This window comes from Oncorhynchus mykiss, chromosome 27 (assembly GCF_013265735.2).
Source record: "Oncorhynchus mykiss isolate Arlee chromosome 27, USDA_OmykA_1.1, whole genome shotgun sequence".
NCBI classification, from domain to species: Eukaryota; Metazoa; Chordata; class Actinopteri; order Salmoniformes; family Salmonidae; genus Oncorhynchus; species Oncorhynchus mykiss.
In genome coordinates, this window is record NC_048591.1 from 21,494,977 (window position 1) to 21,518,216 (window position 23,240).

Sequence of the window (23,240 nt, forward strand, 5' to 3'; positions counted from 1 at the left end):
AGATTCTATCTGCTGTCCCTGTGTGTATGTGTCCCAGTAGATTATATCTGCTGTTCCTGTGTGTATGTGCCCCAGTAGATTATATCTGCTGTCCCTGTGTGTATGTGTCCCAGTAGATTCTATCTGCTGTCCCTGTGTGTATGTGTCCCAGTAGATTCTATCTGCTGTCCCTGTGTGTATGTGTCCCAGTAGATTCCATCTGCTGTTCCTGTGTGTATGTGCCCCAGTAGATTATATCTGCTGTCCCTGTGTGTATGTGTCCCAGTAGATTCTATCTGCTGTCCCTGTGTGTATGTGTCCCAATAGATTCTATCTGCTGTCCCTGTGTGTATGTGTCCCAGTAGATTTTATCTGCTGTCCCTGTGTGTATGTTTCCCAGTAGATTTTATCTGCTGTCCCTGTGTGTATGTGTCCCAGTAGATTATATCTGCTGTCCCTGTGTGTATGTGTCCCAGTAGATTCTATCTGCTGTCCCTGTGTGTATGTGTCCCAGTATATTCTATCTGCTGTCCCTGTGTGTATGTGTCCCAGTAGATTCTATCTGCTGTCCCTGTGTGTATGTGTCCCAGTAGACTCTATCTGCTGTCTCTGTGTGTATGTGTCCCAGTAGATTTTATCTGTTGTCCCTGTGTGTATGTGTCCCAGTAGATTCTATCTGCTGTCCCTGTGTGTATGTGTCCCAGTAGATTCTATCTGCTGTCCCTGTGTGTATGTGTTCCAGTAGATTCTATCTGCTGTCCCTGTGTGTATGTGTCCCAGTGGATTCTATCTGCTGTCCCTGTGTGTATGTGTCCCAGTAGATTCTATCTGCTGTCCCTGTGTGTATGTGTCCCAGTAGATTTTATCTGCTGTTCCTGTGTGTAGATTATATCTGCTGTCCCTGTGTGTATGTGTCCCATTAGATTCTATCTGCTGTCCCTGTGTGTATGTGTCCCAGTGGATTTTATCTGCTGTTCCTGTGTGTATGTGTCCCAGTAGATTATATCTGCTGTCCCTGTGTGTATGTGTCCCATTAGATTGTATCTGCTGTCCCTGTCTGTATGTGTCCCAGTAGATTATATCTGCTGTCCCTGTGTGTATGTGTCCCAGTAGATTCTATCTGCTGTCCCTGTGTGTATGTGTCCCAGTAGATTCTATCTGCTGTCCCTGTGTGTATGTGTTCCAGTAGATTCTATCTGCTGTCCCTGTGTGTATGTGTCCCAGTGGATTCTATCTGCTGTCCCTGTGTGTATGTGTCCCAGTAGATTTTATCTGCTGTTCCTGTGTGTAGATTATATCTGCTGTCCCTGTGTGTATGTGTCCCAGTAGATTCTATCTGCTGTCCCTGTGTGTATGTGTCCCAGTGGATTTTATCTGCTGTTCCTGTGTGTATGTGTCCCAGTAGATTATATCTGCTGTCCCTGTGTGTATGTGTCCCAGTAGATTCTATCTGCTGTCCCTGTGTGTATGTGTTCCAGTAGATTCTATCTGCTGTCCCTGTGTGTATGTGTCCCATTAGATTGTATCTGCTGTCCCTGTGTGTATGTGTCCCAGTAGATTATATCTGCTGTCCCTGTGTGTATGTGTCCCAGTATATTCTATCTGCTGTCCCTGTGTGTATGTGTTCCAGTAGATTCTATCTGCTGTCCCTGTGTGTATGTGTCCCAGTAGATTTTATCTGCTGTCCCTGTGTGTATGTGCCCCAGTAGATTCTATCTGCTGTCCCTGTGTGTATGTGTCCCAGTAGATTTTATCTGCTGTCCCTGTGTGTATGTTTCCCAGTAGATTTTATCTGCTGTCCCTGTGTGTATGTGTCCCAGTAGATTATATCTGCTGTCCCTGTGTGTATGTGTCCCAGTAGATTCTATCTGCTGTCCCTGTGTGTATGTGTCCCAGTAGACTCTATCTGCTGTCTCTGTGTGTATGTGTCCCAGTAGATTTTATCTGTTGTCCCTGTGTGTATGTGTCCCAGTAGATTCTATCTGCTGTCCCTGTGTGTATGTGTCCCAGTAGATTCTATCTGCTGTCCCTGTGTGTATGTGTTCCAGTAGATTCTATCTGCTGTCCCTGTGTGTATGTGTCCCAGTGGATTCTATCTGCTGTCCCTGTGTGTATGTGTCCCAGTAGATTCTATCTGCTGTCCCTGTGTGTATGTGTCCCAGTAGATTTTATCTGCTGTTCCTGTGTGTAGATTATATCTGCTGTCCCTGTGTGTATGTGTCCCAGTAGATTCTATCTGCTGTCCCTGTGTGTATGTGTCCCAGTGGATTTTATCTGCTGTTCCTGTCTGTATGTGTCCCAGTAGATTATATCTGCTGTCCCTGTGTGTATGTGTCCCATTAGATTGTATCTGCTGTCCCTGTGTGTATGTGTCCCAGTAGATTATATCTGCTGTCCCTGTGTGTATGTGTCCCAGTAGATTCTATCTGCTGTCCCTGTGTGTATGTGTCCCAGTAGATTCTATCTGCTGTCCCTGTGTGTATGTGTCCCAGTAGACTCTATCTGCTGTCTCTGTGTGTATGTGTCCCAGTAGATTTTATCTGTTGTCCCTGTGTGTATGTGTCCCAGTAGATTCTATCTGCTGTCCCTGTGTGTATGTGTCCCAGTAGATTCTATCTGCTGTCCCTGTGTGTATGTGTTCCAGTAGATTCTATCTGCTGTCCCTGTGTGTATGTGTCCCAGTGGATTCTATCTGCTGTCCCTGTGTGTATGTGTCCCAGTAGATTCTATCTGCTGTCCCTGTGTGTATGTGTCCCAGTAGATTTTATCTGCTGTTCCTGTGTGTAGATTATATCTGCTGTCCCTGTGTGTATGTGTCCCAGTAGATTCTATCTGCTGTCCCTGTGTGTATGTGTCCCAGTGGATTTTATCTGCTGTTCCTGTGTGTATGTGTCCCAGTAGATTATATCTGCTGTCCCTGTGTGTATGTGTCCCAGTAGATTCTATCTGCTGTCCCTGTGTGTATGTGTTCCAGTAGATTCTATCTGCTGTCCCTGTGTGTATGTGTCCCATTAGATTGTATCTGCTGTCCCTGTGTGTATGTGTCCCAGTAGATTATATCTGCTGTCCCTGTGTGTATGTGTCCCAGTATATTCTATCTGCTGTCCCTGTGTGTATGTGTTCCAGTAGATTCTATCTGCTGTCACTGTGTGTATGTGTCCCAGTAGATTTTATCTGCTGTCCCTGTGTGTATGTGTCCCAGTAGATTCTATCTGCTGTCCCTGTGTGTATGTGTCCCAGTAGATTCTATCTGCTGTCGCTGTGTGTATGTGTCCCAGTGTCCCTGTGTCTATTCCTGTGTCTGTCTAGATTTCCCCTCCTGCTCTATGTTAACCAACCAAATAATCTGTTCAGTTCTCAGCATCAACTATGTGATTAGGTTCTATGTGATTGGGTTCTATGATAATATAATGGTGGAATGCAGGTCGCCATTAACCGAAAGACAATTTAATGGTGCGTCAGTATCCGAAAGGTTGCTGGTTCACCTAGTCGTGCCAACTAGGTGAAAAGTCTTTCCATGTGCCCTTGACCAAGGCACTAACCCTTAATGCTCCTTTAAAATACTCTGGATGAGAGTGTCTGCTAAATGACTAAAATGCTAATGTAAATCTTCCTCCCTGTGTGTCTGTGTGTCCCAGCAGACAGATTGTAACCCTCCTCCCTGTGTGTCTGTGTGTCCCAGCAGATGTGCTGGAGGGGAAGAGTGCCATCCTCCTGGGGATGAGTCAGTGGAACTCCAACGACCTGGTGGAGCAGATCGAGACCCTGGGACACATGGACCAATCACAAGGTATGTTACACGCAGGGTATACTGCGGGCATGAGAGGGCACTAATGCCCGCTGAACATCTTTTCAACTCTCTCCATCTCCTATTGTAGTACTGCGGAGCTGCTCGCTCTCTAAGACATACATGCACGCTCTAACACAAAAAAGCGCAAACTCACACGCACACATAAACAAAGAATTTCACACAACAAAACATAAATGAGGGCTTTGAATCATTCAAATTAAAACAAATTCAATCATCCATTTATCTGTTTGTACATTCGGTTAGTTTAACAGAAATCAGACAGGGCTTGATGCTCTGCTGCATGTATTGATTTGTAAAATTTGAATTTTCCTCCTTGTTATCGGTCAAGACAATCTCCCACAAACAATTTAGTTTGTGCTCATGGTTTATTTTCGTTTTTGTTTAATTTTTGTATTTTTTTATTTATTTAATCTCAGTGCTCTGATTTGCAAACCCCAGGGATTTATTTGGTCTTAAGTAACTCCTTCTCTCTTGGTTATTATTTTGGTCTTTGAAGATTGACAGGCCCTTTTCCAGAGGCAAATCCATGCATGCCTACTGGAAGCAGCTACAGTAATTCAACTACCTTCTCTGGAAATTACCCCTCCATCACTCTGCTTCCCTTTATTCAGACTGGCGATGTTTATCAACTGACATCAACTGTATCAAAACTGTATTTCATCTTAAATCCCATTCATGAAATATTGGTTAGTGTTAAATGGAATGGAGGGTTTTTCAAATGATTTTCAAATTGATCTTACAAGTGATTTTCCAAATTAGCTAATTCAGTGTACTGCAGACTCATGCAAATTACTCTCTGTAATATATTCATGTTTTATATAGTCTCAGCACAGATCACCAGAACATTTTGACTGAACCAAGCGGTGGTGGGGGAGGCTCAGTTTAGAGACTGCAACAAAAACAGCCGCTCAAAACAGATGACTCACTGAGCCACCCAGTTAATAAGCCCTGTCTATAGTCTTAGGTTGGATCCCATACGGCACCCTATTCCCTATGAAGTGCACTACTTTTGACCAGAGCCCTATTGTCCCTGGTCAAAAGTAGTGCATTACATAGGGAACAGTGTGCTTTTTGAGACACAGCTCGAGTGTTTACCCCAACAGCCAATGCAAATCCAGCTGAATTTCTCTATTGGGCAAGACAATGGGGAATTAAGAAAATGAGGTGGGCCATGCATCATGCCTACTAGTGTCTCCCTCTCTTTCTCCCATGCCACCATATAGAAATCACCTCATTTCTGGCTGGCCCCAGTCCTTGTGCACACTTTGCAGGGGGGAAGGGTGGGGTGGGACGTCACTTGCCAAAATATGCACATCAAACATCTCCAAATCATTGTTAGATGAAGGAGGGATGGATATCAATGTGAACTATTTGGGGATTGTTTTTTCCTGCTGAATACAGACATTATTATTCATTCTGCGAGTTTTTGCAGTCTCGATTTTAACATGTAAATCTTGGTGGGGCAAAAAAACAAATGTGGGATGCATGCCAGCAAAGCCACTACACAACACAACACTAAACAATACAGTACTTGCACTATAACAGTGACAAACAGTGCTAACAAACTGTTAGGGCCTACATAAAGCTGTCCCAACAGCAGTTCCAACATCTTACCACTGCTACACCTGGCTAACAGCGGAATCTTGTCTGACAGCGCAACAGTTCATTCAGCCTCATTTACTGCCTTTAAAAAAACATGTCTGACTTGCTTAAACAAATGTGGTTTCTAATGACAATTAAGATGTACAGACTATGGCATAAGGGGACAACAAGCGGATAAGAGGCAATCCGTTATTTCGATCAAGACATTAATGAGCGAGCTAGGACGGACGTAGTCAATATAACTATTTGTTTAGCACTTTTGAAAAGTACAGGGACAGAATTCAGAACACGGGCCGTTCTTACAGTGTTCTGTACACCAAGTCAGAACCGTATGATAAATAAAGGGGGCATATAAGCAGACAATGAAAGCTCTTACAATATTCAATGATTACCTTTCTCCAAAACAGCTTATAGGCTAAATGTGCAACACCAAGTCAGAACAGTAGGCGACATTAAGATGGGGAAATATACCACATTATTATGTTGAGGCACATGGGCTACTAATAGCTTACTAAACAACATACACTTAGTATTACTTTCTTAGCTACAGTATACATACCTCCCTGGCATATGACATAATGTATGCAGCAGCAGCACTACGACCTGGAATACGACTTTCCCAAAGCGGATCCTTTGTTCGAACCACCGAAGGCATAAGAACTGATTCCAGAGGCTGACCCAAAACAATGTTGACGCAGAAAAGGTAAACGGAGCGGTCTTCTAGTCAGACTTCGGAGGCGCACACACCACCCTCCGTTTCTGAGTATATTACTCGCTAATGTCCAGTCTCTAAATAACAAGGTAGACAAAATTTGGGCAAGGGTTGCTTTCCAAAGAGACATCCGGGATTGTAGCATACTCTGTTTCATGGAAACATGGCTCTCTGGGGAAATGCTGTCAGAGTCGGTACAGCCACCTGGATTGTTTATGCGTCGCATCAACGGGAATAAGCACCTCCCCCCGGGAAGAAGAAGGGTGGGGGTGTATGTTTCATGATTAACTCATGGTGTAATTGTAACAACATACAGGAACTCAAGTCCTTCTGTTCACCTGACATAGAATTCCTTACAATCAAATGCCAACAGTATTATCTCCCAAGAGAATTCTCGTCGATTATTGTCACAGCCGTGTATATCTCCCCTCAAGCCGATACCACGACGGCCCTCAAGGAACTCCACTGGACTCTATGCAAACTGGAAACCATATATCCTGAGGCTGCATTTATTGTAGCTGGGGATTTTAACAAAGCAAATTTGAAAACAAGCCTACCTAAATTCTATCAGCATATTGATTGTAGTACCCGGGCTGGCAAAATACTGGATCACTCCTATTCTTACTTCCGTGATGCATACAAGGCCCTTCCCCGCCCTCCAAATCTGACCACGACTCCATTTTGCTTCTCCCCTCCTATAGGCAAAAACTCAAACAGGATGTACCAGTGACAAGGACCATTCAATGCTGGTCTGACCAATCGGAATCCATCCTTCAACATTGTTTTGATCATGCGGACTGGGACATGTTCCGGGTAGCCTCAGAGAATAATATAGATTTATACGCTGATTCGGTGAGTGAGTTTATAAGGAAGTGCATAGGACATGTTGTACCCACTGTGACTATTAACCTTTTTGGGATAGGGGGCAGCATTTTCACTTTTGGATGAATAGCGTGCCCAGAGTGAACTGCCTCCTACTCTGTCCCAGATGCTAATATATGCATATTATTATTAGTATTGGATAGAAAACACTCTGAGGTTTCTAAAACTGTTTGAATGATGTCTGTGAGTATAACATAAATCATATGGCAGATGAAAACCTGAGAAAAATCTGAGGTTTGTAGTTTTTCAAAACTTGGCCTACCGAATACACAGTGTCTATGGAGTCAAGTCGCACTTCCTACGGCTTCCACTACATGTCAACCGTCTTTAAAAACTTGAATGAGGATTCTACTATAAAGGTGGGACTCATATGACCTGTTTGAGTCAGTGGTCTGGCAGAGTGTCTCAGGCTCGTGACGCGAGCTCCCGACAGAATTAGCTCTCGTTCCAGTGCTTTTCTTCAGTCATAGGAATTCTCCGGTTGGAACATTATTGATCTTTTATGTTAAAAACATCCTAAAGATTGGTTCCATACATCATTTGACCTGTTTCTACGACCTGTAACGGAACTTTTCGAGTTTTTGTCTGGAGGAAGTGCTCGCGCCTCATGAAGATGGATTTCTGGGCTGAACACGCTAACATCAAGTGGCTATTTGGACATAAATGATGGACTTTTTGGAACTTTATGGAACAAATCAGTCATTTATTGTCGAACTGGGATTCCTGGGAGTGCCTTCTGATGAAGATCGTCAAAGGTAAGTAAATATTTATAGTGTTATTTCTAACTTCTGTTGACTCCAAAATGGAGGGTATTTCTCTGGCTGGATTGGACTCTGAGTGCCGTTCTCAGATTATGCTTTTTCCATAAAGTTATTTTGAAATCTGACACAGCGGTTGCATTAAGGAGAAGTCTATCTTTAATTCTGTGAATAACACAGAACTGTACTTTTATCAATGTTTATTATGAGTATTTCTGCAAAATCACCGGATGTTTTGGAATCAAAACATTACTGCACGTAACGCTCCAATGTAAACTGAGATTTTTGGATATAAATATGCACATTATCGAACAAAACATACATGTATTGTGTAACATGATGTCCTATGAGTGTCATCTGACGAAGATCATCAAAGGTTAGTGATTAATTTTATCTATATTTCTGCTTTTTGGGACTCCTATCTTTTAAAAACAAATAATTGTACCCCCTTTTCTCCCCAATTTTGTGGTATCCAATTGTTAGTAATTACTATCTTGTCTCATCGCTGCAACTCCCGTACGGGGCTCGGGAGAGACGAAGGTCGAAAGCCATGCATCCTCCGAAACACAACCCAACCAAGCCGCACTGCTTCTTAACACAGCACGCCGCTACCCCGGTTACCGCGCACTGCGCCCGGCCCGCCACAGGAGTCGCTGGTGCGCGATGAGACAAGGATATCCCTACCGGCCAAACCCTCCCTAACCCGGACGACTGCGATGCAGTGCCCTAGACCACTGCGCCACCCAGGAGGCCTGTGACTCCTATCTTTGGCTGGGAAAATGGCTGTGTTTTTTTGACTTGGCTGTGATCTAACATAATCATATGTTGTGCTTTTACTGTAAAGAATGTTTTAAATCAGACACAATGGGTAGATTAACAAGAAGTTTGTATTTTATTTGCTGTATTGGACTTGTTAACCTTTTGCGTGTAGGGGGCAGTATTTTAGTTTTTGGCTAAAAAACGTACCCATTTGAATTGGCCTATTTCTCAGCCCCAGAAACTAGAATATGCATATAATAAGAAAACCCTCTAAAGTTTCCAAAACTGTAAATATATTGTCAGTGAGTATAACAGAACTGATATTGCAGGGGAAAGCCTGAGGAAAATCCAATCAGGAAGTGCCTCTTATTTTGAAACCTCTCTGTTCCTATGCAAGCCTATCCTCCATTTAAAGGGATATCAACTAGATTCGTTTTTCTATGGCTTTCCTAAGGTGTCAACAGTCTTTAGACATAGTTTCAGACTTTTATGTTGAAAAATGAGCGTGAAGGATCACATTGCGTAAGTGGATAGGTGGGGGCTCGCAGAGGGAGTTTTTGCGCAACTGAGTAAAGCCGCCATTGTTCTGAGTAAAGCCACTGTTATTGAAAAACCTACACACTCGGTTGATATATTATCGAATATATATTTTAAAAACAACATGAGGATTGATTATATAAAATGTTTGACATGTTTCTGTGGACATTATGGATATTATTTGGAATATATGTCTGCGTTGTCGTGACCGCTCTTTCCTGTGGATTTCTGAACATAACGCGACAAACAAACATCGGTATTTTGGGTATAAAAATAATATTTATGGAACAAAAGGAACATTTGTTGTGTAACTGGGAGTCTCGTGAGTCAAAGCATCCGAAGATCATCAAAGGTAAACGATTAATTTGATTGCTTTTCTGATTTTCGGGACCAAGCTTCCTGATGCTAAGTGTACATGATGTTATGCTATGCTATCGATAAACTTACACAAACGCTTGGATTGCTTTCGCTGTAAAGCATCATTTCATAATCTGAGACGACAGGTGGATTAACAAAAGGCTAAACTGTGTTTTGCAATATTGCACTTGTGATTTCATGAATATGAATATTTTTTTGTAATATTATTTGACTGTTGCGCTATGCTATTCAGCGGTTGCTGATGAAAATGATCCCGCTAACGGGATGGGTAGCGCCAAGAAGTTAATGTGTGAAAGATACATATTTCCAATAAATATTTTTGAATTTCGCACGCTGCCTTGTCAGAGGAATGTTGTCGAGGGGTTCCGCTAGTGGAACGCCTGCGCTAGAAAGGTTAAAACCTACCCTAACCAGAAAATGAGGATAGATGGCTGCATTGGCGCAAAACTGAAAACGAGAAACAACGCAGTTAACCATGAAAAAGAAAACCGGGAATATGGTTGAATACAAACAGTGTAGTTATTCCCACTGCAAGGCAATCAAACAAGCGAAATGTTAGTATAGGGACAAAGTGGAGTCACAATTCAATGGCTCAGACACGAGACGCATGTGGCAGGCTCTACAGACAATCATGGAATACAAAAAGAAAACGTCACGGACACCGACGCCTTGCTTCCAGACAAACTAAACACCTTCTTTGCCCGCTTTGAGGGTAACACATTGCCACCGACATGGCCCACTACCAAGGACTGTGGGTTCTCCTTCTCCGGGGCCGATGTGAGTAAGACATTTAGACGTGTTAACACTTGCAAGGCTGCCGGCCCAGACGGCATCCCTCGCCATGGCCTCAGAGCATGCGCAGACCAGCTGGCTGCTGTGTTTACGGACATATTGAATCTCTCCCTATCCCAGTCTGCTGTCCCCACATGCTTCAAGATGGCCACCATTGTTCCTGTCACCAAGAAGGCAGAGGTAACAACTGAATGACTGTCGCCCCGTAGCACTCACTGCTGTCATCATGAAGTGCTTTGAGAGACTAGTCAAGGATCCTATCACCTCCACCTTACCTGTCACCCTAGACCCACTGCAATTTGCATACCACCCCAATAGGTCTGGACAAGAGGAATACCAATGTAAGAATGCTGTTCATTGACTACAGCTCAGCATTCGACACCATAGTACCCTTCAAACTCATCATTAAGCTTGACACCCTGGGTCTCAACCCCGCCCTGTGCGAATAGGTCCTGGACTTTCTGACCGGCCGCCCCCAGGTGGGGAAGGTAGGAAACAACATCTCCACTTTGCTGATCCTCAACACTGGGGCCCCACAAGGGTGTGCGTTCAGCCCCCTCCTGTATTCCCTGTTCACCCATGACTGCATGGCCATGCACGCCTCCAACTCAATCAACAAATGTTACTACAAAACAGTAGTAGGCTTTATCACCAAAAATGACGAGACAACCTATAGGGAAGAGGTGAGAGCAGAAAAAAAACCTCTCAATCAATGTCAACAAAACAAAGGAGATGATCGTGGACTTCGGGAAACAGCAGAGGGAGCACACCCCTATCCACATCAACGGGACAGCAGTGGAGAAGGTGGAAAGTTTTAAGTTCCATCGGCGTACACATCACGGACAAACTGAAATGGTCCACTCACACAGACGAAGGCGCAACATTGCCGATGAGCGCCGATATGTTTCATCTGTAATTTCTCTTCGTATTTCTCTTCATAAGAAAAGGTTTAAAAAGCATTTGCCAGTAGATTGTCAATTTGATTCGTGATGATGACTGCTAGCTAAGATTTTGAAAGTATGATGTTGACATGATCAGTCCAATCAAGGCTACTGTAATTTTATCTGTGGCCAATGACCTTGAGCCTACTTGGATGGGCACTTCTAATATAACTCTATGGCAGAACCCAAGGGGCTTGAATTTTCAAGTTCTACCCTTAGACTTGGTGGTGACGTAGTGTCCCCAAGAGTGACAGAACACTGAGCTTATACAGTGGGGCAAAAAAGTATTTAGTCAGCCACCAATTGTGCAAGTTCTCCCACTTAAAAAGATGAGAGAGGCCTGTAATTTTCATCATAGGTACACTGCAACTATGACAGACAAAATGAAAAAAAAAATCCAGAAAATCACATTGTAGGATTTTTAATGAATTTATTTGCAAATGATGGTGGAAATAAGTATTTGGTCAATAACAAAAGTTTATCTCAATACTTTGTTATACACCCTTTGTTGGCAATGACAGAGGCCAAACGTCTTCACAAGGTTTTCACACACTGTTGCTGGTATTTTGGCCCATTCCTCCATGCAGATCTCCTCTAGAGCAGTGATGTTTTGGGGCTGTTGCTGGGCAACACAGACTTTCAACTCCCTCCAAAGATTTTCTATGGGGTTGAGATCTGGAGACTGGCTAGGCCACTCCAGGACCTTGAAATGCTTCTTATGAAGCCACTCCTTCGTTGCCCGGGCGGTGTGTTTGGGATCATTGTCATGCTGAAAGACCCAGCCACGTTTCATCTTCAATGCCCTTGCTGATGGAAGGAGGTTTTCACTCAAAATCTCACGATACATGGCCCCATTCATTCTTTCCTTTACACGGATCAGTCGTCCTGGTCCCTTTGCAGAAAAACAGCCCCAACGCATGATGTTTCCACCCCATGCTTCACAGTAGGTATGGTGTTCTTTGGATGCAACTCAGCATTCTTTGTCCTCCAAACATGACGAGTTTAGTTTTTACCAAAAAGTTAGATTTTGGTTTCATCTGACCATATGACATTCTCCCAATCTTCTTCTGGATCATCCAAATGCTCTCTAGCAAACTTCAGACGGGCCTGGAGATGTACTGGCTTAAGCAGGGGGACACGTCTGGCACTGCAGGATTTGAGTCCCTGGCGGCGTAGTGAGTTACTGATGGTAGGCTTTGTTACTTTGGTCCCAGCTCTCTGCAGGTCATTCACTAGGTCCCCCCGTGTGGTTCTGGGATTTTTGCTCACCGTTCTTGTGATCATTTTGACCCCACGGGTGAGATCTTGCGTGGAGCCCCAGATCGAGGGAGATTATCAGTGGTCTTGTATGTCTTCCATTTCCTAATAATTGCTCCCACAGTTGATTTCTTCAAACCAAGCTGCTTACCTATTGCAGATTCAGTCTTCCCAGCCTGGTGCAGGTCTACAATTTTGTTTCTGGTGTCCTTTGACAGCTCTTTGGTCTTGGCCATAGTGGAGTTTGGAGTGTGACTGTTTGAGGTTGTGGACAGGTGTCTTTTATACTGATAACAAGTTCCAACAGGTGCCATTAATACAGGTAACGAGTGGAGGACAGAGGAGCTTCTTAAAGAAGAAGTTACAGGTCTGTGAGAGACAGAAATCTTGCTTGTTTGTAGGTGACCAAATATTTATTTTCCACCATAATTTGCAAATAAATTCATTAAAAATCCTACAATGTGATTTTCTGGATTTTTTTTTCTCATTTTGTCTGTCATAGTTGAAGTGTACCTATGATAAAAATTACAATTCTCATCTTTTTAAGTGGGAGAACTTGCACAATTGGTGGCTGACTAAATACTTTTTTGCCCCACTGTAATTCCGTAACTAGAGAACATTACCAAATCAAATCAAATCAAATGTATTTATATAGCCCTTCGTACATCAGCTGATATCTCAAAGTGCTGTACAGAAACCCAGCCTAAAACCTCATACAGCAAGCAATGCAGGTGTAGAAGCACACCAACACCTACGCTCCGTATTTTCCACTGGCTGCCCCACCATGCGACTTTATTAACCCAATGTTAATATATATATATTTTACATTATTTGCAAACTGATATGTGACACGTATTAATGCCAAAATAACATGCAAGCCTGCCCCGCCTGTCCTGAATGACGGTTCGCCACTGGTTTTACTAGACATACAACCATCACTTACTAATTACATCACATGCACTTTACATGATAAATCAAAGGATGTGAATCTTGTCAGCACTTCAGAGCTGAAGTTAGTGAGTGAGTTTTGAAGTCTGAGGAAGGATCAAAGTCAGATAGTTCATTTTCACAGCAATCTCTTCATTAGTTTTGTCTTCTCTAAGGCTTCACTGAGAAACCATTCATTGCCAGCTCAAGGATTACTGATTGATCTCTCTGACTGTATTGTACTCAGAGAACATTTCTTGGTTGGCTATAACATCATAAAATGCAATACCATGCAGGAAAACATGCAGTACCAGTCAAAAGTTTGGACACACCTACTCATTTATTTTTTTACTATTTTCTGCATTGTAGAAGACATCAAAACTATGAAATAACACATGGAGTCATGTAGTAACCAAAAATGTGTTAAACAAATCCAAATCTATTTTATATTTTGGATTATTCAAAGTAGCCACCTTTTGCTTTGATGACACACTATTGGCATTCTCTCAACCAGCTTAATGAGGTAGTCACCTGAAATGCATTTCAATTAACAGATGTGCCTTGTTTAAAGTTAATTAGTGGAATTTATTTCCTTCCTAATGCGTTTCAGCCAATCAGTTGTGTTGTGACAAGGTAGGGGTGGTATACAGAACATAGCCCTATTTGGTAAAAGACCAAGTCCATATTATGGCAAGAACAGCTCAAATAAGCAAAGTGAACGACAGTCCATCATTACTTTAAGAAGGTCAGTCAATCTGGAAAACGTCAAGAACTTTGAAAGTTTCTTCCAGTTCAGTCGCAAAAACCATCAAGCGCTATGATGAAACTGTCTCTCATGATGACCGCCACAGGAAAGGAAGACCCAGAGTTACCTCTGCTGCAGAGCACAAGTTCATTAGAGTTAACTGCACCTCAGATTGCAGCCAAAATAAATGCTTCACAGAGTTCAAGTAACAGACACATCTCAACATCAACTGTTCAGAGGAGACTGTGTGAATCAGGCCTTCATGGTTGAATTGCTGCAAAGAAACCACTATTAAAGTACACCAGTAAGAAGAAGAGACTTGTTTGGGCCTCAAAACACGAGCAATGGACATTAGACCGGTTGAAATATGTCTTTTGGTCTGATGAGTCCACACCTCCAGGCTGTGTAAGGGCTATTTGACCAAGAAGGAGAGTGATGGAGTGCTGCATCAGATGATCTGGCCTCCACAATCACCCAACTTTAACCGAATTGAGATGGTTTGGGGTGAATTGGACCGCAGACTGAAGGAAAAGCAGCCAACAAGTGCTCAGCATATGTGGGAACTAGTTCAAGACTGACTACCTCATGACACTGGTTGAGAGAATGCCAAGAGTGTGCAAAGCTGTCATCAAGGCAAAGGGTGGCTACTTTGAAGAATCTAAAATCTAAAATATATTTTGATTTGTTTAACACGTTTTTGATCACTAAGTGATTCCATGTTTTATTTCATAGTGTTGATGTCTTCACTAGTATTCTACAGTGTAGAAAATAGTAAAAATGAAAAAATGAAGAAAAACCCTTGAATGAGTAGGTGTGTATATATATATTTATTTATTTATGTATGTATTTATTTCTTTATTTATACTCCGGACTCCGACATCGCTCGTCCTAATATTTCTATATTTCTTAATTCCATTTTTTTACTTTTAGATTTGTGTGTATTGTTGTATATTGTTAGATACTACTGCACTATTGGAGCTAGGAACACAATAATTTTGCTACACCTGCAATAACATCTGCAATAACATCTGCTAAATATGTGTTTGCGACCAATTGAATTGATTTGTATGTTGGGAATGCCAGCTAGGCCCCTGACAGCTCCTCTCTGCTCTTTTACTTACTCACTTGATTACTGTTTAATTGGCGTCAATGGCTGATCATTCTGGTTACCCATGCAGGGATGAGGAGCTGAGCTGAACAGGGATAGCTAAGTGCTTAAGTGAATTCACTGGACTAGGTTGGAGTATGGTTTTGGAGAAAACAATGGTTACCCTGGGCTAGTAATGTGCAACAGTTAAGATCTGTCACGGCCTCAATTCCTGAAGGCCCGCACACTGTTTATGCTCCCAATTCACCACATTATTGACAACATTTCAATCCAAAACAGATCTTCGTCAGGTCAGACTCACATCCCAAAATATACACATTTCACCTCACATGACCATTACACACATTTCACATGGTGGGTGTGAAAACATTTAAATTCACCTTTTGCGTATAGTCAATCGTAATTCATCACGGAGGCACATATGGTCATAAAATATTATTTACATACAAATCGGTCCTAGTTAATACCTAGGCAACAGTAGAAAAGCTTACCCTGGAAGCTGTTGGAATACCACCCATATAACCATTAAGCGCAGGACATGCAGTGGTTGTAGATATAATTACAGTGCCTATTTCAATAACAACTTGCGTCCCTCAAATAAATTGATACTCACAAAAAATGGAATATATGCATATGTACAATATTATCAATTGGAGACCTGGATGGCTAGACAAACCAACGTAACATATTCATGTAAGAAATGGTCTGAAATCAAACTCTTGGTTCAGATGTTTAGGAGACATGGTGGACAAAGGGTAAATCCAATACAACAGCATCCTCACACTAATATACACTCCATTCCCTTAATATAAGTCCAGAGGCTTTATGCCACACAAACGCAGCCTGACTAACCTCCCTGAGAAACAAGCGAATGTAGAGTATTCTCAGGCCCTGCAGCCAACACTGGCATTGACTTTACTTTGTATCTATCTCTCAATTTCTCTTTCACTAACTCACTCTCTCTTAGTCATGTTCTACCTCTACCGCTCTTTCAGTCCCTCTGTCAACGTTTCTGTCTTTCAATTTCGCTCCGTTTCCCTTTTTCTTGCTTTCTTCATTTTCTCTCTCTATCTGTTCCTACATTAATAAAGCCATCTTAAACTCCCCACTATGAGCACTCAGCTCTCTACAATGACAGAGTCACAGCAATGGATAGCAGCACTGACAGGCTTCTCTGCAGCATCCATGCTTCTAATGTACTGTAGCAGTCCTCTGTTCCCCCTCCACAGCCTGCCCAGCGAAGCCACAAACAGAGCCCTCCTATCTTTCTAACATTATAGTTCTGTCTCATGTCTTTAGGCCTCTCCACCTCTCCACCTGGATAAACAAGGTCTTATCAGCATATTTCTGCAACGCAGCTGTGACTACATTAGATCGCTATGTTTTTCCACTTCACTGTGTGATTGATGCATAGTCTCAGCCTAAAATAGCTTAATTACATAACTGATATTTTGGGAGTTATGGAGTGTATGGAAAACAAGAAAACAGTGGATTGTGATCTGGCTGTTGTCACAGTGGCTCAGTGCTGCCAGGCTTGCGAACCATTAGCTTACATCACTGTGTCAACACTAAGGCGGGGGTGTAAAGTCATTACTACTTAAGTAGTTGTTTGGGGTATCTGTATTTTAACTTAAACTTTTACTTCGCTACATTCCTAAAGAAAATCATGTACTTTTTACTCCATACTTTTCCCCTGAGGCCCAAAAGTACATTTTTTATGTTTAGCCGGATAGGAAAAGGGTCCATTTCAAGCACCTACCAAGAGAACATCTCTACTGCCTCTGATCTGGCAGGCTCACTAAACACAAATGCATTGTTTGTAAATTATGTTGGAGTGTGCCCCTGGCTATAGGTAAACGTTAAAAACTAGAAAATGGTCTGTTTTGCTTAATATAAGGAATTTGAAATGATTTATACTTTTAGAATTACTTTTGATACTTAAATATATTTAAAACCAAATACTTTGACTTTTACTCTAGTAGTATTTCACAGGGTGACTTTCACTTTTACTTGAGTAATTTTCTATTAAGGTATCTTTACTTTTACTCAAGTATGACAATTACATACTTTTTTCCACCACTGCACTAAGGAAGTACTTAAGTTGACTAAGTAAAATGACTAAATGTAACAGTATTGCTTACAGCTCTTGCCCCAACCTGGGCTCGAACCAAGGACCCTCTGCACATATCAACAACAGTCACCCTCGAAGCATCGTTACCTATCGCTCCACAAAAGAGTGTGCAAAGCTGTCATCAAGGCAAAGGGTTGCTACTTTGAAGAATGTGAAATATAAAATATATTTTGATTTGTTTAACACTTTTCTGGTTACTACATGATTCCATATGTGTTATTACATAGTTTTGATTTCTTCACTATTATTATACAATGTAGAAAATAGTCAAAATAAAGATAAACCCTTGAATGAGTAGGTGTGTCCAAACTTCTGACTGGTGCCGTACATATATTTTTAGATAAGACCAAAATTAAAGGAATAGTCTTAAGCGTGGAAGCTGAATGGTCCACAGAGAGTCCACACCCTTCTCATGATGGCACCACACATGTTATTTATCACCCCAGCCAATTTGAGGTTCTGGGATGGGACTGAGAGAGAGGAGTGTTGTAGCCAACTGCTCTCTCAATCTCTGTCTCTCTAGCCCTACCTACACCCTGTAGCTAGCTGTTCTCACTAGCCCTACCTACACCCTGTAGCTAGCTGCTCTCTATATCCCAACCTACACCCTGTAGCTAGCTGCTCTCTCTAGCCCTACCTACACCCTGTAGCTAGCTGCTCTCTCTATCCCTGTCTGCTGTAGCTAGCTGCTCTCTCTAGCCCTATCTACACCCTGTAGCTAGCTGCTCTCTAGCCCTACCTACACCCTGTAGCTAGCTGCTCTCTATATCCCAACCTACACCCTGTAGCTAGCTGCTCTCTCTAGCCCTACCTACACCCTGTAGCTAGCTGCTCTCTCTATCCCTGTCTGCTGTAGCTAGCTGCTCTCTATAGCCCTATCTACACCCTGTAGCTAGCTGCTCTCTCTAGCCCTACCTACACCCTGTAGCTAGCTGCTCACTCTAGCCCTACCTACGTCCTGTAGCTAGCTGCTCTCCCTCCCTATCTACGTCCTGTAGCTAGCTGCTCTCTCTAGCCCTACCAACACACTGTAGCTAGCTGCTCTCTCTAGTCCTACCTACACCCTGTAGCTAGCTGCTCTCTCTATCCCTACCTACACCCTGTAGCTAGCTGCCCTCTCTATCCCTACCTACACCCTGTAGCTAGCTGCTCTCTCTATCCCTTTCTACGCCCTCTAGCTAGCTGCTCTCTCTAGCCCTATCTACGCCCTCTAGCTAGCTGCTCTCTCTAGCCCTACTTACACACTGTAGCTAGCTGCTCTCTCTAGCCCTACCTACACTCTGTAGCTAGCTGCTCTCTCTAGCCCTACCTACACACTGTAGCTAGCGGCTCTCTCTAGCCCTACCTACACTCTGTAGCTAGCTGCTCTCTCTAGCCCTACCTACACACTGTAGCTAGCGGCTCTCTCTAGCCCTACCTACACTCTGTAGCTAGCTGCTCTCTCTAGCCCTACCTACACTCTGTAGCTAGCTGCTCTCAGACATGTACAAATGTAGTGGGAATAGCATCTTCTCCATCCTCATCTGTATTCTCCTCATTGCATCATTCTCGCCCCTGGCCAGCCAAGTCCTTTTTTAAATACACTGCTACCCTAGCAGGCACAATCTCCCTTTTACGCTAATTCCTGTTTAATTACTTTTTCCATTTTTGCCTTATTGCTATTTCCCTCTTTAAACAGAAAATACTCAAAGCATGAGAGCTGGGGAGACAAAGACCTCTGTCTGGAATAATTAAAAGTGTGTCAAAAAAGAAAGGCAGAGCAGAGATAATGATAACAAGCGATAGAGTTTATAGCCTAGGCTATGTGGGCTATTGGATCACAGTATCGAATCGCAATACATATCAAATTGTGAGAATCGCAATATATATCAAATCGGCAGAATTATTAGATACTACTGCACTGTTGGAGTTAGGTAAGCATTTTGCTACACTCGCAATAACATCTGCTAAACATGTGTATGTGACCAATAACATTTGAATTGATTTGATGCATCGTGTAATATCACAGAGTGAGGTCCATGGCCATTCCCAGCCCTAATGAACAGACGAAGCTGGATGTTAGCATACCTCCACTGTTCCAGGGCCAGGTCAGAGGTCACAGCTCCATGTCAAATCATACTGAAAACAAGCTTTCATTAGGATCAGCGTCCAAAATGGCACCCTATTCAATATAGTGCACTACTTTTGACCAGAGTCCTATGCGGGCCATAGTCATGAGTAGACAGTGCATATAGGGTGCCATTTCTGATGTAGACCCAGACTGGTTCCTAACCGTTTCTATCCATCACTCATTTTCCTAATTTGTACTCGTTCAATATATGGTTAATTAACAACGACATGCTCTGGAAAATGTATTACGCAACCTAGTTCATTGACTGTGGCAAACTGGCAATCACGTTAAGGAATCTAACTTTGTTAGAATTGATTGTGATTCTATTGTGATGTCTGTCTGTGGTATTGGGAGGCTAGTGCATAGCTAGCATTCCCTGGCTGGACCAAGCTAAGTGAATGTAGTTAAGGTGCTTAGTCCTCTACACAAAACAGTGTTGGCATGCGATGAGTGAGTTGTCACATTGAATTCATACATTCCCTCCAGCACTAAGTGCCTTAGTCGTCAAACAGGGCTCACCTTTAAGTGTTGTTCTGGCTAGGTTCTCTCAGGGTCTACCTCTCCAGTGAGACCTCTCTAAGAGTTAGCCTCACAGTTCACAAACCCTCAGTCTAAGTGGAGCTGACATCACATAGCCCTGTTGGTGATATTTTGGGAAATATATTTTGTAGTGTGTACAACTTTTTTATTGGAAATCTGTATTATGTCAACTCACTCTTTCTGTCTTTGGCCTCACAGCAACTTGGCAACGTTAGGAGTCTCTCTCTCTCGCTTTCTCTCTCGCTCGCTCTCTCTGCTGCCTCTAAGCTGATAGAAATCTGTCAGTGTGGCAGTAGTTGTAGGGCAAGAGTACTCTGCAATTGGCAGGGACAGGAGACATGGAATGACAATAACATGCCTTCATTGAATGTATGGAGGAATGACATTCTAAGACATAGTGGCCAAGACAGAACGGCACTGAGGGATCAGGACGCGAATCAATAATTCACCCTTCCTTCACAAGCTAGCACTGACATACTGCCAATATCCTTTCTCCCTGTTGCTTCTCTCTCTCTCCCAGTTTCTCTCTTCCTGCTGATCTCTTTTTCTACTGCTTCCTCTCTCCCCTCTCCCCTCTCCCCTCTCCCCTCTGTCTGTCTGTCTGTCTGTCTGTCTGTCTGTCTGTCTGTCTGTCTGTCTGTCTGTCTGTCTGTCTGTCTGTCTCTCTCTCTCTCTCTCTCTCTCTCTCTCGCTCTCTCATATTCTTATTTGTTTACAGTTTATTCACACTATTAAATATTAAACTAATATTGGTTATGGTTGTCCTACAGAACACTAGTTCCATGATTCAATTTATTATACAGCATTTTACTAAATGAAAAATGTCCACATTTAGTACTAGCAAACAAACCAAATGTCAATTTTTTTTACTGCACTATTAAATGACTCAAGAGTCTGAAACTGAAGTGAATATGACGGCTTTGAGAGTGTGGTTGAGATGTGGTGGTGACAACAGACATTGCTTCTGAGTTCTGGCACCCTTAGCTCCTGACTTGGAGGAGTCTAGAGAGGGCTTTCTGGGCAAATGCATTAGTTTAGTGAGAGAGGCAGACAGTGACCATATGTGCCTCTGAGCCTTGTAATGCACATATTGATTGGCACAACACGAGAGAGGGACGGCGCTGTGAGAGAGAGTGAGGGAGAGATAAAAAGAAAGTTAAAAAGTATAAGAAAGAGGGAGGGAGAGTTAGACTCTCTTGGTAACCTGGATGGATCCCCTGCTGTTAGCTAGGCTGTCAAGCTACAGGAGAGGCTTACAGAGGACCACAGGAAACTGCTTTTCACCACTCAGCTTCCCTGTCACAAATAGGATTACGTCAATGCACTTCAACATTAAAAAAATGTCTTATTTATAGTAAAGTAGGCTTCTGTCTGTCTACAACCAGCTGTGCTTGTACTGTATGTAGCTTCCACTGACACTTACACAAAAGCCTCCCCTGTCTACCAAGGCTATATTTTAGCATAGCTTTCAGGGTTGTACCTAATTGAAAATTAGTTCACCAATTTAAAAGCAAGTTGAAGATCACTAGGGACTGTGTGTTGGGTTCACTCAACCCATTCTGTTACTCCGTGCTACTCAATAATTGAGAGGTTTGTTTTGGTTGCAATTAATGTTACGTAAGTAGCAGAAAGACTTCTTTGTAAATATGCAGAGAACCTCTGATCACACATTCATTTTAAATGTATGACTAATCTGGTACTGTGCTCCCTGTACTGGTCCAATGTTATTCCACCTCCCACTTACAAAGAAACTTCTCAATTGATTTGCTGTAGCTAACCTTTTGACCAGAATAGTGCAGTGGGTCTCCTGAGTGTTAAGTTGGAGGGGGAGGCAGGCAGGAGGCAAGAAGTGGCCGAGACAGAGTGGCTGGCATGCAAGCAGACAGACAGGCAGGAATGTCAGGCAGGCAGGGTAGGAAAGGCTGTGGGCTGGAAGCTGACAGGCGGTGGGCTGGGAACTGACAGGCTGTGGGCTGGGAGATGACAGGCTGTGGGCTGGGAACTGACAGGCTGTGGGCTGGGAGCTGACAGGCTGTGGGTCGGGAGCTGACAGGCTGTGGGCTGGGAACTGACAGGTTGTGGGCTGGGAACTGACAGGCTGTGGGCAGGGAACTGACATGCTGGGAGATGACAGGCTGTGGGCTGGGAACTGACATGCTGGGAGATGACAGGCTGTGGGCTGGGAACTGACATGCTGGGAGATGACAGGCTGTGGGCTGGGAACTGACAGGTTGTAAGTGTGTGAAAGCCTCCCCTGGCAGATGCTACCAGCCGGGGGAGAACAGATAAACAAGCAGTGAGTAAATCACAGAGCCGAGAGAGAGAGCTGGAGAGAGGGGGAGGGAGAGGGGGAGGGAGGGAAGGAGGGAGGGAGGGAGGGAGGGAGGGAGGGAGGGAGGGAGGGAGGGAGAGGAGCTCAGGAATAAGATGACAGAGCATGCAGAGGCTTCAGGGAGGATAATGAGTTTGGCCAGGAGCCAATGGCTTGCCACACTTCACACAGGAACACAGATAGACACACCGTACAGGTGGTTGGGAAAATAACCATAACTCTCCTTCATCCTTCCTCCATCTTCCTCATCCCAAGGTGTATTTGCATTGTTTCGACTGTTTCTGACAAGCCAAGATCCAAAATATGACAGTGCCAGGCAGCTACGGTGATCGTGACAGAACCATATGTCTGGATATGGCAGGATTCTGTGTGATGAGTCAGTATTGACTTTTCTGGAGTATGTGCTTAGGAGAGTTGAGCTTAAGGGCGTGCAGTATTTGGGGCCCATCTCCCAGTTATGGAAGGAATAAAGAGAAACGTTAAGGCTTTAGTAATACTGAAATTGGTTAGCTCCTGAGATCAATAATCATTCCGTTATCAGTGCATCTGTGTGAAGTGGCTTATGTAATGACTTTTCTCCCTCTCGCCATCATTTCTCATTCCTTTCTCTCGCTCTTCCTCTCCGTCTTTCCTTTCTTTATCTCTCTCACTCTCTTCCTCTCGCAATATCTCCTTTCTGTATCTTTATCTCTTTCTTCCTCTATTTCTTGATCTTTATTTCTCTCTTTCCCTCTCTTTCCCTCTCTCTTTTCCTTTCTTGCTCTCTCTCTCTCTCTCTCTCTCTCCATCTCTCCTATCTTAAATCTGTAGAGAGCCTGTATCGCCTGGGGCGTCCTCGCTGTGTCCCTCAGAGCAGCATTGACGGGTTAGAGGACATGGAGGTAGGGGAATCACAATATAAACTCTGATATATAAATAACCAGCATAACTACTCTGGCT

The 23,240-nt window shown here is 43.2% G+C and overlaps 1 protein-coding gene across 2 annotated transcripts in view; it reads left to right on the plus strand.

Annotated features, from left to right (window-relative positions):
• LOC110507771 (membrane-associated phosphatidylinositol transfer protein 3) overlaps positions 1 to 23,240 on the plus strand; it is a 156,833-nt gene that overhangs the window by 38,198 nt on the left and 95,395 nt on the right. The window contains exons 3-4 of one of the 2 annotated variants that reach the window (XM_036965164.1): positions 3,662 to 3,769; positions 23,112 to 23,182. In XM_036965164.1, coding sequence (XP_036821059.1) covers positions 3,662 to 3,769; positions 23,112 to 23,182 — 179 coding nt within the window. The remainder of the gene's footprint in view (positions 1 to 3,661; positions 3,770 to 23,111; positions 23,183 to 23,240) is intronic. The other variant, XM_036965165.1, reaches the window with a different exon arrangement.